This window comes from Centruroides vittatus, unplaced genomic scaffold (genome assembly GCF_030686945.1).
Source record: "Centruroides vittatus isolate TY-2023 unplaced genomic scaffold, ASM3068694v2 scaffold_861, whole genome shotgun sequence".
In the NCBI taxonomy this organism is placed as follows: Eukaryota; Metazoa; Arthropoda; class Arachnida; order Scorpiones; family Buthidae; genus Centruroides; species Centruroides vittatus.
This window is the reverse complement of record NW_027122718.1, coordinates 337,376-353,707: the sequence shown is the minus strand read 5'-3', so window position 1 is coordinate 353,707 and position 16,332 is coordinate 337,376. Positions and strand designations below refer to the sequence as shown.

General features: G+C 32.4%; 1 protein-coding gene across 4 annotated transcripts in view; it reads right to left on the bottom strand.

Moving 5' to 3' along the window:
* Positions 1–16,332, bottom strand: part of LOC136990033 (cyclic GMP-AMP synthase-like receptor) — a 71,951-nt gene that overhangs the window by 16,365 nt on the left and 39,254 nt on the right. For 3 of the 4 annotated variants that reach the window (XM_067288363.1, XM_067288364.1, XM_067288365.1), the window contains exons 4-6: positions 13,721–13,876; positions 9,394–9,549; positions 2,827–2,958 (exon numbers count right to left, since the gene is read on the bottom strand). In XM_067288363.1, coding sequence (XP_067144464.1) covers positions 2,827–2,958; positions 9,394–9,549; positions 13,721–13,876 — 444 coding nt within the window. The remainder of the gene's footprint in view (positions 1–2,826; positions 2,959–9,393; positions 9,550–13,720; positions 13,877–16,332) is intronic. The other variant, XM_067288366.1, reaches the window with a different exon arrangement.

Here is a 16,332-nt window from a genome sequence, read left to right as displayed (position 1 = left end):
TTAAAAAAGAACTTAAATGATGTTGACTTGATGTAAGTTAACATTTTTACAACTTGGTCTAGTAAAGGTTTTAACATTGCTGGTAATGTTTTTGAAATTAGAGATTCTCTAGGCAAAAAACATTGTTTAGATATAATATTTGAGTTTCTTGTCTTTGCAAGGGTAACACAGTGTAACAGGGTAATGGTTGGCACTGCAAAATGCAAGTTGTATTGTAGTGATTCATGGCAAGGTGTAATATGTTCCGCGAATGGACCGATACAAAATAAACGAATCAGATTTTTCTTTTAACAAGATATGATTTTTATTTTCGCCAGAAAAGAACAAAACAGGTTCTTTGCGGATCCCAACTTTACAAAGTAAAACGTCGTACAGGCGTTCTGTCTCTTAGTATACAACAAAGGGCACGTTCGAAACGGAACCCGACAAAGTCCGACGTGTGCAGACCTTAAAACTAAGCTTATCCTACTTATAACTAGAAGAGAAGAAAAAGTTAAATTAGGTAGAGGTAGAAATAGAAGAAGAGTGAAATACCCGGGATTTTCTTTTCTTCGTATCTCTACTTTGGTGGGACACCGCTCTTGAGTCCTTCTTGATTATTGTGAACTTTCCGTTCTCTCGATGAATTTCTCGTTCTTCCGTAGTTTTCTTTAGCTCTCTCTACGATAGCCTCGAAAATTTCCCTCCTTTCTCAGGCCTGACCTTTTCGGCTCGTAGTCTTTGTTACTTTTCTTTCTGCAGCTAACCTATGCACCCCGTTCGAGCTCAATCCTTTATCCACCTTCTCTCTCCGCCGTCCAGTCCAAAAGTGACTCCCCCGCTCCCTCCGAAGCCCTTGGGGTCTTGTTCTTCTATTGTTTCTGTTGTTTACTTCTTCGAAACGGTAATCCCACCCAGAGGGTACTAGAAGTGGAAAGGAAACTTAAATTTATCTTTGTATACTAGTACATTTATCAATTAACAGGACTTATTACACTGGAAAATTATGGATGCAAATATTTAGTCTTACAGATCAGAAATAATATTTTTTATTTAGTTCACCTGTTCATTAGTTGACTAATGGAAGGTTAGTGCTTGAAAAGGGAGAGTAAAACAGGTGAACTAAATAAAAAATATTATTTCTGATCTGTAAGACTAAATATCTGCATCCATAATTTTCCAGTGTAATAAGTCCTGTTAATTGATAAATGTACTAGTATACAAAGATAAATTTAAGTTTCCTTTCCACTTCTAGTACCCTCTGGGTGGGATTACCGTTTCGAAGAAGTAAACAACAGAAACAATAGAAGAACAAGACCCCAAGGGCTTCGGAGGGAACGGGGGAGTCACTTTTGGACTGGACGGCGGAGAGAGAAGGTGGATAAAGGATTGAGCTCGAACGGGGTGCATAGGTTAGCTGCAGAAAGAAAAGTAACAAAGACTACGAGCCGAAAAGGTCAGGCCTGAGAAAGGAGGGAAATTTTCGAGGCTATCGTAGAGAGAGCTAAAGAAAACTACGGAAGAACGAGAAATTCATCGAGAGAACGGAAAGTTCACAATAATCAAGAAGGACTCAAGAGCGGTGTCCCACCAAAGTAGAGATACGAAGAAAAGAAAATCCCGGGTATTTCACTCTTCTTCTATTTCTACCTCTACCTAATTTAACTTTTTCTTCTCTTCTAGTTATAAGTAGGATAAGCTTAGTTTTAAGGTCTGCACACGTCGGACTTTGTCGGGTTCCGTTTCGAACGTGCCCTTTGTTGTATACTAAGAGACAGAACGCCTGTACGACGTTTTACTTTGTAAAGTTGGGATCCGCAAAGAACCTGTTTTGTTCTTTTCTGGCGAAAATAAAAATCATATCTTGTTAAAAGAAAAATCTGATTCGTTTATTTTGTATCGGTCCATTCGCGGAACATATTACACCTCACCACGAATCACCATACCACCAACCTTTTATTATTCAACAGAAAAACTTTACAAAAATCATCACAACACAATACAACGTATGCATCAATATTCTATTTATAAACAACTTCAATTGTTGTATTCCAACAATTCACACAGAATATAAGAGAAAATGAAGGACCTTTTAAAGATATGTGGAAGATTAGTTAGAGCTAAAAGTACCAAAAATTTCAATTTAATGAGATCATGTCATATGAAAAACCCTATACACTATGTCTGGGACCTATAAACAGTTTCAAATTAACATAGTTTGATTTAGCAAAGTTTTACTTTATATCAAATTTAATGACTTCTAATTTCAGTGAAACAATAGATATAAACAATGAAATATATTAATTAAATAACAGGCATGTCCCAAAAGTAAGGTACAATCTTTAATGTAACTTGTTATTAAGTTGTTATAAAAAAATTAAATTAGCCATTTGAAAGTACACAGTTGCTGTTATTTTCGAAACACTTTACCCAGCAGGACAAAGGGCAAAAATTCCTTTCTAAAAAATTCTCCACTTAATTAATGATTTGAAAAAGTCCATGACTGCATCTTGATTCTCAGATGATGATGAAGTTAACTTCATCATCATCTGAGAAGTGCAATAATGCAATAATGCGGCTGCACAATAATGTAACTCTCACACCACATATCAGACTTCAGACTGGCTAAAATAAATATGGATGAGATGTAATGGACCATCTTGGTTCAGTCTGAACTTAGCACCCTCTGATTTTTACTTTTTTGGCCTCTTAAGAAACATCTTGGTGATTTATGCTTTTCAGATATCTGAACTAATTATCACATAATAATTAGTTCAGATTAGCACGAATGCACTGTATTTACATATATAATATAATAGTAATATTAATAAGAAAATATATATTTACTCGAATAAAAGTTTTATCCATTTTACTCTCATTCCAGTCTATCTGATCAGTGGGTTTGATTACCGCATGCATTACAACAGTCTTCAAGTAATAAGATGCCAAAATTCTCCAATCTTGCTTGTCTCGTAACAGCTAAGAATTATAAATTATTCTGTCATTACTTTAAACTTGTATAGATATAGATAAAGATAAAGATATTCATTATCCTAACAAATTGATAAATTATACAGAACTATATTTACCTACACTTTAAAAATGCTGTTTTTTAATACAATTTATGATATTCTTATTAGTATATAATTGTAGTAATAACATTCATTTTTGATATGTTTATTATGTTAAATTTCAGGAAAGCATCCAAATATCATTTATTGGTATGTGGTATGCTCCAATCATAACTGATGGTTGGAGCAATTTTTAATAACTCCTTGTCAATATCAATTAATGCATATTTAAATTAGAACTGTGTAACAGGAATATGAATTTAATTAAACCCAAAAATACATGACACTAAAACTATTTTCTTATTATACCATTAAAGTTGAAAGGCTTATATGAGCCATTGATTTTGAAAGTGGGACAAGTTCATTTTGCGAAAAAATTAGTTAAAGCTAATTTTTATTACAAATTAACATAAAATTTATGTTTTTAGTCAATTCACAATAAATATCTTTTAATATCAATATAAAGTTGTTACTAGTAATTTATACCGTCAATGATATTTGTTGTGTGTTGATTTTGAAAGTAAGGCAAGTCCACTCTAAAGAAAAATATAAAGATATGAAGGATTTATTATCCTATGTACTATCCATTCATCATGAATACTTTAAAAATCTGCACCATCTAAACTAAGAAATATAATTATATGCATGCAACTTATTACTGAATATTTTTTCTTATTTTATACACTTTTTCCTATAAAATTAACTTTATTTTTTGTTTTATTGTAGCTTTTCAAAAGAAGTATGAAATGTTGAAATAAAATAAATAAGTAAATAAATAAAATACCTTATTTACTCAAATATAAGACAAAATTTTTATTCATTTCACTGCTTTGAAAACCTAGGTCGTCCTATACGCGCGAGCGAAGGATTCTTTGCATTTTTGCAAAAATTTTTGTGAACCGTGTATTTGCATTTTTTAACGGATGCTCACCCTCTGGTGTTTAAAAACAAAAGTATTTTATCTGGATTGTTTGAATCGTTCTTGTATATTGTCAGAAGTAAAGATGAATAGCACTGAATTCCAAATTGAAATTCCAAAATCACACGGGAGCCCGATATCAGTTTTAATTTATTCCCATGTGAAAACGAATGATTATTCGGTAATCGGAATTCGGAGAAACTCTTAAGTTTCATCGACGGAGAGTGGATTCGACTGTTAAGAATTGGCAAGTAAAGGTTACCAATTGTCCAGTTTTACGTGAACAAATTATGTTGTTGATTTTACATGATTTTGCCTTAAAATTTAAAATGCCAGTAATTTTTGCAAGACAATGTGTGCATTTACGTGCATTTCATATTTTATTTGTGATTAAACGAAATAAAATTAGAATTGTATTAATAAATCTAATTTTCTTTATTTTGATCTTTAAATTAAAGTCACACCTTGTCCTATATGCAAGGTCGCCTTATATGCGAGTAAATACGGTATTCAATTTTTTGTTATTATAATTACATTCCATTCAAAGAAAATCAACGATTTCAAGAAATCATTGCTTTTGAAAGTGAGGCAAGTCCATTGGCGCATATCAAAACCATGATTTTTTTCACCTAACATGGATAATCATTATTGCATATTAAATTTACATGAAATAAGACCAAAAAAATATAAAATAAGTCTATTATGGTTTACAAATATTTTTAAACCCATTTAAATGCAACCATTAAATATCTAAAAATAACATAAAATGGACTTGCCCCACTTTCAAAATCAACGGCTCATATATATAAGAACATGCACATTAACTGGATTCAATTAGTAACGTGAAACAAACTGCTGAATTATATATTGGATTATAACAAGGCTAATCTAAATTCTGACAAATAACCCGGCAGTTTGTTTGGCATTACTAATTGAATTGGATATTGGAAAAAACTTGTTTTTTCTTGTAGGCGAAACTAATACTCTCATATGAAACATGGGGATCTATCATCTTGAATAATACTTTATCAACAAAATTCTGTTAAGTCCGTTCACAATGGGGAAGGATTCTTAGTCCTCCTCCATCAGTGTTTACACACACACATCAACATTCAATGAAGGGTGGTAAAAGTGTGTGTTTGTGTATGATAAGTCAACTATGAGCCATAGAGGGCTGTAGGCAACTAGTATGATTATATCTAAATTACTTAAGTAATTAATAGCTCTGGAAGTAAAGATTGTATAGGGGTCTTGGCAAAATAACTGAAAAAGTATCTGCATGATAAACAGGAGTTGCAGATTGAAATACCACTCCTGACTAATCTTTCTTCCTTTCCAGGATATTCTATATTTAAATTAAAAATTAAATTTATTATTAGATGGTGGCCTAACCACTTACCTATAGCCAACATGCTTTACATCCAATTAGCTTTGTTATAGTCTGATAAATAATCTGGCAGTTTTTTTGGCATTGAAAGGATTGTTATTATGTATATCAAGTTAACAATATATGGGAATTTTTCTCCATAAAATTGCATTTAGGATATTCACAATGTGAAGCTTTCCTTGCTGAACAAGTCTTTACAGCTATCTTAAAACTTACAAAAATATTGCTTTTCTATGCCTCATTTTTGTTATGACACATTCTTTGGCAAGAGTTGGGCTGTGTTCAGTAATGCAGAATTCTTGCTAAGTCTAGTTATACTGTGATGTTGAACTCATTTCTAACTACTGCTTGACTCCTCCCACCGCTAGAATTCTAGCTAGTTCAGTCAGCTTCTTTTATCTATGATAACTTCTACTAGTGATGTCATTGTTTTTGTCTCGTCGTACGATTTGAAGTTGGCTGCTCATGTTGGACTAAACATATTTTATTATAACAATCACAAAGTTATTCTCTCATTCTAAATCATTAACTCATTCTAAAATGACATTTAAATGTAAAATTATCATATGTCGGTATAACAGATTCCGAATACATTTTAACGGAAGATAGCGGTCCATTTCGTTGCTTACAATTAATAATTGCTTTATTAATTTCGTCACGATCTGACGCAGCTTCCATTTGAATAATTGTATTGGTTACTTCATCCTTTTCGACCAGTTTGTTTGCGACAATTGTTGCAATCATAATTTTAATTTTGTCCACCATTTTGCCTAGTTGTCTAAGAATAATTGTTCAATGATGCTCAGAACATTCTTAGCTCCACCCACTAAGCCACTCAGAATTCTAACTTAGGTGTTCTGCATTACTGAACACGGTCCTGTTGTATAACTCTTGTTATCAGGAAAAGCATGATGTACAGGGGCAGACACTACTATCAATAAAATTGAGTATATACCAGGTATATAGTGGAACCTGCTTAATGTAACTACCCTTAGGATGAAGATAAATGGTCACTATATGGAGAATGCATACATTATATCAAACAAACCAATAACACATTGTTTTATATGTTTTATGAATTTATTTCTATTAATGTTGACAGCTGTGATTTTATATAGCAGTATATGCATTAATTGGGTCAAAAACTGTATAAATTGAGATATCCTCTCTTTGAAGTTTTCCCTGTTATGTCATTTACATCATTTGATTCTCCATACAGTACCTTCTCTGAAAATGTGAATGCTACTTCCTTTAGCATTGGCCAGACACAGGGCCGGATTAACCAATAGACAAATTAGACAAATTAGACAAATGTCTAGGGCCCGTAATTCGGAGGGACCCAGCTTCAGTGCAGAATCTTTCTCTGTTTTAAAATGAGTTAAAAATTATTTAAGAAATTTGATAGGACAGGAAAGGGTCTTTAACAATGCTTACTAAAGAAAGAAACACTCTCAAATGGCTAGATTGATCAATTTTCTGAAATGAAAATCCAAAAATGAAAAATTTAAATATTTGAAAAGCTGATTAATGGCTAAAATTATATTCAGTAAGACCCCACTTAACGCTGATTCAATATAACGTGGTCTGCTCGATGCCTAAAAAATGCTCAAAATTTATGCTGATTCAAATTAACGCGGTATTTCATTGATTCATATATAATACAATTATTCCCAAACACGAACCAATCAGCAAAAGGTGGCAATTCGTCGTAGCACTGTACTTCCCTTAAATCTATATTTGTTTTGTTCAATTTTGAAAAATATATAACATGATGGATGCCACAGGAAATACCGACTTCTCTTGGCAAGAATTAACTGATAAATGCATGAACGAAGTGTGAAAGAAGTTACGGCTGGAGGTATCCAAGAATTTTCATCGAGAAGAGTCTATCGCTGTATCGTTAGGTTGACAAAATTGTCAACTTAATCAATACGGATGTAGACGAGCAGGATATTGGGGAGTTACTGCAGGTTTCTGGTAAGAGCCTTACCAATGATGACTTCAAGAACTGGAAGAACAAGGAATTTGTGTAGAACTAGAAAATAGAGATTCTGAAGACAAAGAACCAAAGAACTTGCTACAGATTTCCTTAGGAAAAGTTTGGTAACGATAACTGAAATCGTTGATCAAATTGTACCGAATGATCCAGATTTTGATAGGAGTGCCAAAGCAAAACGAGGCATTTTTGATGCGATCTTCTGCTACCGACATTTGCTTAAGGAAAGAAAAAGAAAGCGACCAATGAAACTACAGGACTTCATCGCAAAGAACAAGTTTGTGTTATTTAACATATATTATTATGCGAAAATTTATATAAAAATAACTTAAAATTATAGTAAAATTGCTTATTTTTTGGTCGCGTGTTCCCCCTATCCCTATTTACTCTATGTCAAAATCGTCTCATTTAACACTGTTTCGCTTAGTGCTTTATCAACTAGGAACGCATCCCCTGCGTTAAGGGGGCCTTACTGTACATTTCTCATTGTACCAGAAACTCTTTTGTTGTACAATTATTATTGTATTAGTGTTTGTATTCTCTATTATTAATAAAAATTTTAAGTGACATTATTTAAGATTTGTTTACAAGCAACTTATTTATTTGGGGCCCCAATTTAAATTTTGTCTAGGGCCTGCTAGAGGCTTAATCCGGCGCTGGCCAGACACAAAAGCATTCATGCCATGCATTTGCTGAAACCATTTCATAACAGCAGCATTTATCTCAAAATTTGCTGTCTTTCTTACTTTTCTGGAATGGTCTCCATTTTCATTGTTTTAATAATGTTCAAAGTTCTATTCTATCTTGAATTTATGAACGTTGTTAACACAGGCTTTACTTATCCTGAACTTTGCTGCTGCTTTTTGCTGACTATTTGGTTCAAGAAACTTGATAACCTCAAGTTTTTCTTTTAGAGTAAGCTCTCCGTATGGATTGATTTGAGCCATAATTGATGACTGCAGAGCTGTAGATGAACAGATTTTAGATGGTCTCTGTAATGAACAAAATACACAAAACTACAGAATACACTTATGTATGACAAATAGGAGGGAAACTCAGTACAGTAGAAATGGTGCGATATTTCTGGAGTTTTCTAAATTCTGCCTGAACAAGGTTGCTAGATATCTCAGATTTTTATAGCCTAAACAATTATAAAATCCAGCCCGAAACTTATAATCACTAGTGCCCAGAAAATTAGATGTTGATCTAAAAAAGCATATAAAAGCAGATTTCAGAGGTAATGAAATTATTTCTCATTTTTCAATTTTTAGAACATTTATTTAACATTTTTTCTGAAATGTGGATTGAATTTAGTTTCTCATGGTAGCTGTTGTATTACAATATTGAAGCAACTTCTGATAATAGAAAATACTTTTGAAGTAAATACTACAATGTGTGAGAGGCAGGTGTTGATCTGCAAGTAGAATTTCTTCTTGCCTATACCACAAGGGTCACCAAAAAACCAACAAAAAACCCACAATCCACCAGCTTTTTTCTCTAAAGTGGTCACATTACACAATAAACAGATGGTCACTACACAAAGGAAAAGTATCTCTAAAATCTATTGAGTAAATTTCAGACCAAATAAAATTGGTTACTATAGGAAGGTGGTGGTCACATTGGCAGGTTCCACTGTATTTTAAATTAAATATATTAAAAATTGCAGCTCAGCATTGTGAAGACATCACAATAATTTTTATTTGTTAATTATATTTGTTTTAATCTCTAAAATTTATTGTTTATAGTAATAAATTAAATTATTGTTATCATTGTAAATTTTTCTCTTCTTGTCTGGGTTAATGCTTTTCGACGAAAGTCCGAAATGCATTTCCAATACTAATAAAAGTGTATATTTCTGAACTTGATTTTCTGACTCCATTTCATTACTTAATCTAGAAATTGTGATAAGTCTGTGAAAATCAGCCAAATTTGTGCTACATCAAAAAGTATTGTTATCATTATATACCTAGTAATAAATATATACAAATATTTATTTATCAATAAATTTTTGAAATTAACATAACTTTTAATTAAAAATTACCTTTAACAACTTAATTATAGGCTTCACACAGCCTTTGTTATGTAATAAGTGTCTCTCTACTCCAGGAAAGTGGAATCTCCATTGATAAGAATAATTTTGACATGATTTACAGGAATTTGCCTGTGGTGGTTTAGGAACAATAAACCAATATTTTTGCTGAAAAATTAATATACATATGTAGAGTATTATAATTATAATAATAATATAATAATAATAATAATAATAATAATATATTCTAATTAAATAGTTCTCTTATTGAAAAATAGTTTAGTCAATATATTATTCACAATACAGGTAATACCTCATCTTACGTCGGTAATTGGTTCCAGGAGAGGCAACATAAGTCGAATTTACTTGTGTAGTTACAACGTAAGTCAAAACTACGGTGGAAAACGCCAATAATGAACACTTAAAGACCGCTAAATAAGACGACAACACAGAAACACAGATGTTTTCATGTTTTTGTTCTCTAGGATTTATGATGATTATATTAACATTTACTGTAAATGTACATATTTTAATATGATTTTATGTGCTTTCAATGCTTTTCTAGTGATATTACGACTTCAATGATTGTGACGGACGGATTTAAAGTCAAATAAACTGATTTAAAGTCAAATAAACTGATTTAAAGTCAAATAAACTGACTTAAACTTGATTTTTATTTTTCCGTATACTTTTTTGACAAACGACGTATAATCGGGAGCGACGTAACTCGAGGTATACATGTATATTTTATCTAAAAAAACAATGATATATTCAGAAATAATTTTTACAAAGACTAAGCATTTCTCAAAAAAGTGTTTGAATGCAGTCATATTTTATAGAATGCAGCAACTGAATTTATCTTTTTAATGCCATTAAGCTAGTCTGATAAGAAAGATCCATAAATAATTTTTTTCAAATACCGTATTTTACGGACTATAAGACGCACTTTTTTCTTTGAAAAATTGCCTCCAAAATTCAGGTGCGTCTTATAGTCCGTAGCGTCTTATAGGTATTTTTTTTTTTTTAAATTGCTTAAAAATTAAGGTGCGTCTTATAGTCTGTAGCGTCTTATAGTCCGTAAAATACGGTATTTCATTATGTTAATTTTATTAATTTTAGATTTAACAGACAATGATAGCTAATTCTGTCATTGGTGATAAAATATTAAAATAGTTTTCAAAAAAAAGAAAATCCATTGAAAATTTTAAAATAATAACTCTCACGAGTCACCACCTTGTCAAGGTGAGAGCCCAGTAGTTACTATGAATCTTAAGAAAATGCTGGCAAAAGCAGAAGCTTCCAGTAGGAACATAAAGCTGGCAATATTTCAAGCCAATTGGCAATTTGACAATGATTTTTCAATCTGGTGATTTTTCTATACTATTATGAAATTATTCTGTATATCTGAATTTTTTTCTAAAAACAGGCCAGAGTCAGGTCTAGGTAAACAATTACAACAGCCTAGGACCCAGATCTGAAAAGTGCTCATAAATTGATTTGTAACCTTTATTTTCTTATATTTAAATTTAAAATTAAGTCAGTGAATAAAATTAATATTCTCTAAGCCAAAGAGCTTCGAGGCTTTCATTTATTGTCGACACTTTTAGTATATGGAAAGAAGCAAGTATTGGGGATCGGATTAGTAAGAAAGTTATTGGATCATATCACAGAATTCAGTATTGTATCATCTCTTATGTGCTGGTCACTAATGTTTTAATTAATTCTGATCTTAATTGAATAGAAAATCTCTGGGGTAATCTTGCATAGTGTATAGTGTCAGAAAGCAACATAAAAACATCAAGGAATTCAAAGCAGCTATGATTTCTGCTTGGAATAGTAGCCTGTCAGCCCTAGGAAATTCTGTCTTAGTGTTTAATACAAGTAATTGAATGTAAAGGAAAGCTTAAACCAACACCTTAATGTTCGCTGAGAGATTTTTTAATGTAACAAACGTTTTCGATCTATTCGTTAGATCATCGTCAGGTATTTTTAATTCTGCTGGGTACGGTTGTGATTTGTAAAGGAAAGCATTGTGATTATTATTAAGCAATGTAGTTTTTATTATACTTGTAAACTTTTGTTCAGTGCATTATTATAAAAGAAAATTTAAACTTATCAATATATACTTATATTTGTATGCTCTGTTTAATCATTCAGTTATAATTTTGCCTATGACTTTCTCAGTAATATGTTTTAAGGGTCTTGAAATTTCATTTTGCATTGTATATAAATTAACATAATTATTACAAAACTTGCTTTTAACCCTAGGTATAATTAAATTAATTAAGATATCTACAACCGTGAGGCAGATAATAGTAAGGGCTTATCACACCAATGATAATGGGCACAAATGCTCAGAAATCAAAGTGAAAACACTTAATAAAAACAAAAAAGAGGTGTACAATAAAAATGACTACATAAGTATGGAACTGAAAAACCCAAAATGCATTTCGGACTATTTTCTAATAGTCCCTCATCAGTTAGTATTAACTAAAGGTTTTCGTTACTTAAAAATTAAAAATTTCGTTAAATACTTAAAAATTATACAACATAAAAAAATAAACTTAAAGCTACGCCTAAAGCTATACAATATAAAGATGAACATGCCGCTATAACTGTATGAGCAGTAAGCATTATCAATGTAGACAGGTGTAATAAATCTTCATAATGTTGCAGGATGGCATGCCGTACAGGGTGCCGATACAAAAACAGTTATGAATTAGACCAATTATTATTTTACAGTTATGAACTAATGTTATACAGGCAGATTATATACATACCAAAAACAATAAGACGACAGAGTTGCAGGTGCAGGCATTACTACAAGATGCAGGGAGCAGGTGTGTTACAATCCACATCTGGTGCACAAGTGGTGACAACCTATACAATTACAAATTTTCAACAGTATTTACAAGATAGAGTTGTAACATCACAAAAATATTTTGTTTTTAAAAGATATAATTGTGCCAACCTTTGTCAATTTCGACACCTGAATTATAATTAATTCTATTAACATTATTAATTTTTAAAATCTCTGTGTTCAAAATATTTCTGTTTATAGGTGTTAGTTTCGAATTTTAGTGCTTTTATTGTACTTTAATCAATTTCGCAACCATATAGATTGCAGCGTTTAGCAACAGCAGAGTATTCGGAATTGTATTTGATAGCGTTAATGTGTTCTTTTATACGAACATCACGGCATCTTTTTGTTTTACCGACACAGGTCATAGGATTAGTGCAGTTGCAGTTAAACCTGTATATAACATTACTTTTTTAAGGACATTAACCATATTGTTTGGGTGATTAGGTTGTATGTGTTTTGGGTTTTGTTACAAAGGTCAGGGACCAAATTGATGTTGGTAATATTTAAGACCATTTTAATTTTCTCAAACATATACACCCTGTATGGCACATCACCTGCAACGTTATGAAGATTTATTACACCTGTCTACATTGATAATGCTTACTGCTCATACAGTTGTAATGGCATTTTCATCTTTATATTCCATAGCTTTAGGCATAGTTTTAAGTTTATTTTTTTACCTTGTATAATTTTTAAGTATACTAAAACCTTTAGTTAACACCAACTGATGAGGGACTATTTTCTAAATAGTCCCTCATCAGTTGGTATTAACTATTTTCTATTAGAAAATAGTCTGAAATGCATTTTGGGTGTTTCGGTTCCATACTTATGTAGACATTTTTATTGTACACCCCTTTTTTGTTTTTATTAAATGTTTTTACTTTAATTCCTGAGCATTTGTGCCCATTATCATTGGTGTGATAAGCCCTTATTATCATCAGCCTCATGGTTGTAGATATCTTAATTAATTTAATTTAGAAATTAACATATTTTCAATGACAGATGCTGCGTCAAGGGCACAAGTGGAAGATGTAGTAAAAACATGGCTGAGAAATGCAAAGAAGAGAAGATTACATAAAAAAGAAAAATTGCCAAAATAAATTACTTATAACTTTTATAAAGTGGTGTTAAAAGTTAAAACACCAGGGGTTACCCAGTTTTTAATATTTTTGAAATAATTTTCATTCCATAAACATTTTGGATGCACCTTATATAGAACTGATGCAGGATAAATCTAAAGCATAACACATGCAAAAAACCAAAAATCCAGCAAAGTAAGTACAAAATTTAATGATAAACTAACGATTTCATTATATTTTACATTTCTTTTGCTGGATTTTTGGTTTTTTGTGTGTGCTATGCTTTTACTCTAAATTTCAGATTTACAATATCTATTAGGTAAAATTATTTGATTATTATTGAATAAAAATAGATTATTATTATTTAAAAATCTTAAAACTAAAACTAAGCACGTACATCATCTGGAATTGATGTTTTAAAACTTTTCCGAGCACCATCAGGCCAAGCTGGGTATTTGAATTCCAATACAGGAACAAGATCTACATCTAACTGAGTTCCAGTCGTTGTTTTAATATAAATTGTTAACGCTGGTCCACTGCTAGATTTTCTTATCTATTAGAATTGAAATATTGTATTAATATATCAATTTTTTGAATTAAAATAAAATACTTAAAAAATTAAATACAAAAATACAGTTAAACCCTGTAATGTTATTGGTTTGTGCAAAGTCCACATTAATGTTAAGTAGATTTATTAGGCTTACCATAATATTTTTTTCTGAAACCGGGACAATTTTGAGAAAATACAGTCAAACCTGTTTTTATGCGGGGGATAGGGACCGCATTAAAAAAAACGCATTAAAAAAAATCTCACGAAACTTCACGAATGGCTGTAAATAATAGTTTTCGCAACACAATTAAAAAATAATTTTTTTATGCAGTCAACAGGGACCGCATAAAAAAAGTCTCACATAGAAAATAACTCAAAACCGTACGAAATAGAATTTATTGACAACAGATGTCAGCACTTGACTGCATCGTCTGGTCTATCGTCTGTTTTACATATTTTTGTCCAGGTGGTGTTTTGTTGACTTAAAAAGTAAATTATTTCATTTTTCGCATATTCATGCAATAATATAACTATAATAAGTGCATTTATGCTATAATAAGTTTATTTAGCTATAATAAGTCAACGTGAGACATGACAAATCGCACGAGACTAGTCGCCAACTATACCGCACAAATTAAAAATTCGCATTAAAAAAATCGCACAAATAAAAATCGCACATAAAAAGAGCGCATAAAAACAGGTTTGACTGTACTCGCAACAGAAAATTAAGCCTACTAGGATAAATACCTATGATTGAAAAGGCCAAATAAAGCAGTTGCTAACAAAATCAACGAGTTAAAAGCAATTTTTAATAACTGAACTAAGCATATCTTATCATTAAGAAGTTATTAATATTTATCACTAGAGTGAACTTTTAAAAAAGTTCTTTGTCACTTAAATCGGTACATTTAAAAATGACAATACATTTGAGGAAGTTCCTATTGCTTGCCTTATGTTTCTCACATTTCGAGTGATTTTTAATGTTTGAATGCCCACCACGAGTTACTGAAAATTCTAAAAAGCACAGTTCGTATTTCACTTCGTCAATACAATCACAGACTTTTTTCAATCATCAGTAACGTCAACGTATCAGTCAACGTATCTCTTATAGAGTAAAATATCCGGAAGATATCGTGGTATGACTTTACTTTCCATCTGCCTTACCACCATCTCACATAGGTCGCCTGATACCGGGCTACCCGTGGGGACGCCTTTTGTCTGTTTATAAATCGTACTTTCGAAAACGAAGATCGAGTTGTAACAGACCAGATGGGCCATTTCCAATATATGTTGGTGGAATGCTTGATCCTGAACGTATGTCATTAAGAAATCTCTGAGGGAGCAAAAAACTGCCGGGAGCTTCACCGATGGGTATAGTGATTTAAAGTCAAGGACTGTGATAAGTTTCGGACACTCAGGTAGATTTTTCAGTAGGCCTATGAGGTTTTCTGGGTTTGCAATGGTGTAAGGGTAATCTTCCAAGTTTGGCAAAAGGAGTTGGTGGGTAGCCTTCTCTAGTTTTCTTGTAGGTGCTCTTGCTTTGTCTACTATTGGACGAAGTTGCTGGCCCTCTTTATGAGTTTTAGCATACGCAAAGAGCTTATGTGTGTCCAGTGAGTCTACTATTAAGTCCTGTAGGGCTAGACGTTTCGCTAACTTCGATGTTGCAAAGCGTTTCATCCTATTCTGCAGTTTATCCACAACGTCATCGTTTTCTTGTTCACATTGGATGATATTGATGTAGTCATGCAGTCCTCGTTGGTATGTGCTCCGTTTCATAACATCGGCCTGGCAAATCCTTTTAGACACGCATAAACAATAACCAACACCCGGACACTACAGCGCATGTCAGCCATGACGGAATTAGACGAAGTGGTTCGATTGAAACATTCTATTCTATCTTTCAAATTATTCCATCTTCGCCTGAAGAAGAACTGTCTTAAGTTCGAAAACGTTAGTCAGATGCTCATAAGAAGATTTACACCGGTAACAGGTTCGTTTTGAAGTTATAGTTATAATACCCGGTGTCAGTAAAGAGCAGAGAAGTACTTTAAACATTAGCTATGCCGGCTAATATATACCAGAAGAAGCTAACAGCCCTCACTAGGGCTAGAGCTGAACTTCAATTCCTTATGGATTGCAGGAAAAATGGAATAATGCCCATGTCTTTTTATCGGATACGCCTTCCACCGGGCAGTGAACCGCTCGTCAAAAAAGTAAGGCTTTTATGCCTCAATAGGGCCATCAGGTCGACTAGAAAGCACCTATTCTCGATACTTAGCGATCTCATTCGGGCCGAAGATTCGTTGTTCAATGTAGATCCAGCTACGCTGGCTGAAGAAAATGCCAGGTTAGTTCCCATCCAAGAAAGATTAAAGGCCAAACTAGCAGAGCGCTACCGTAAAAAGCTGCAATGGATCTTAAGATTCCAGACACCAATAGGCCACCGCCATTCAACC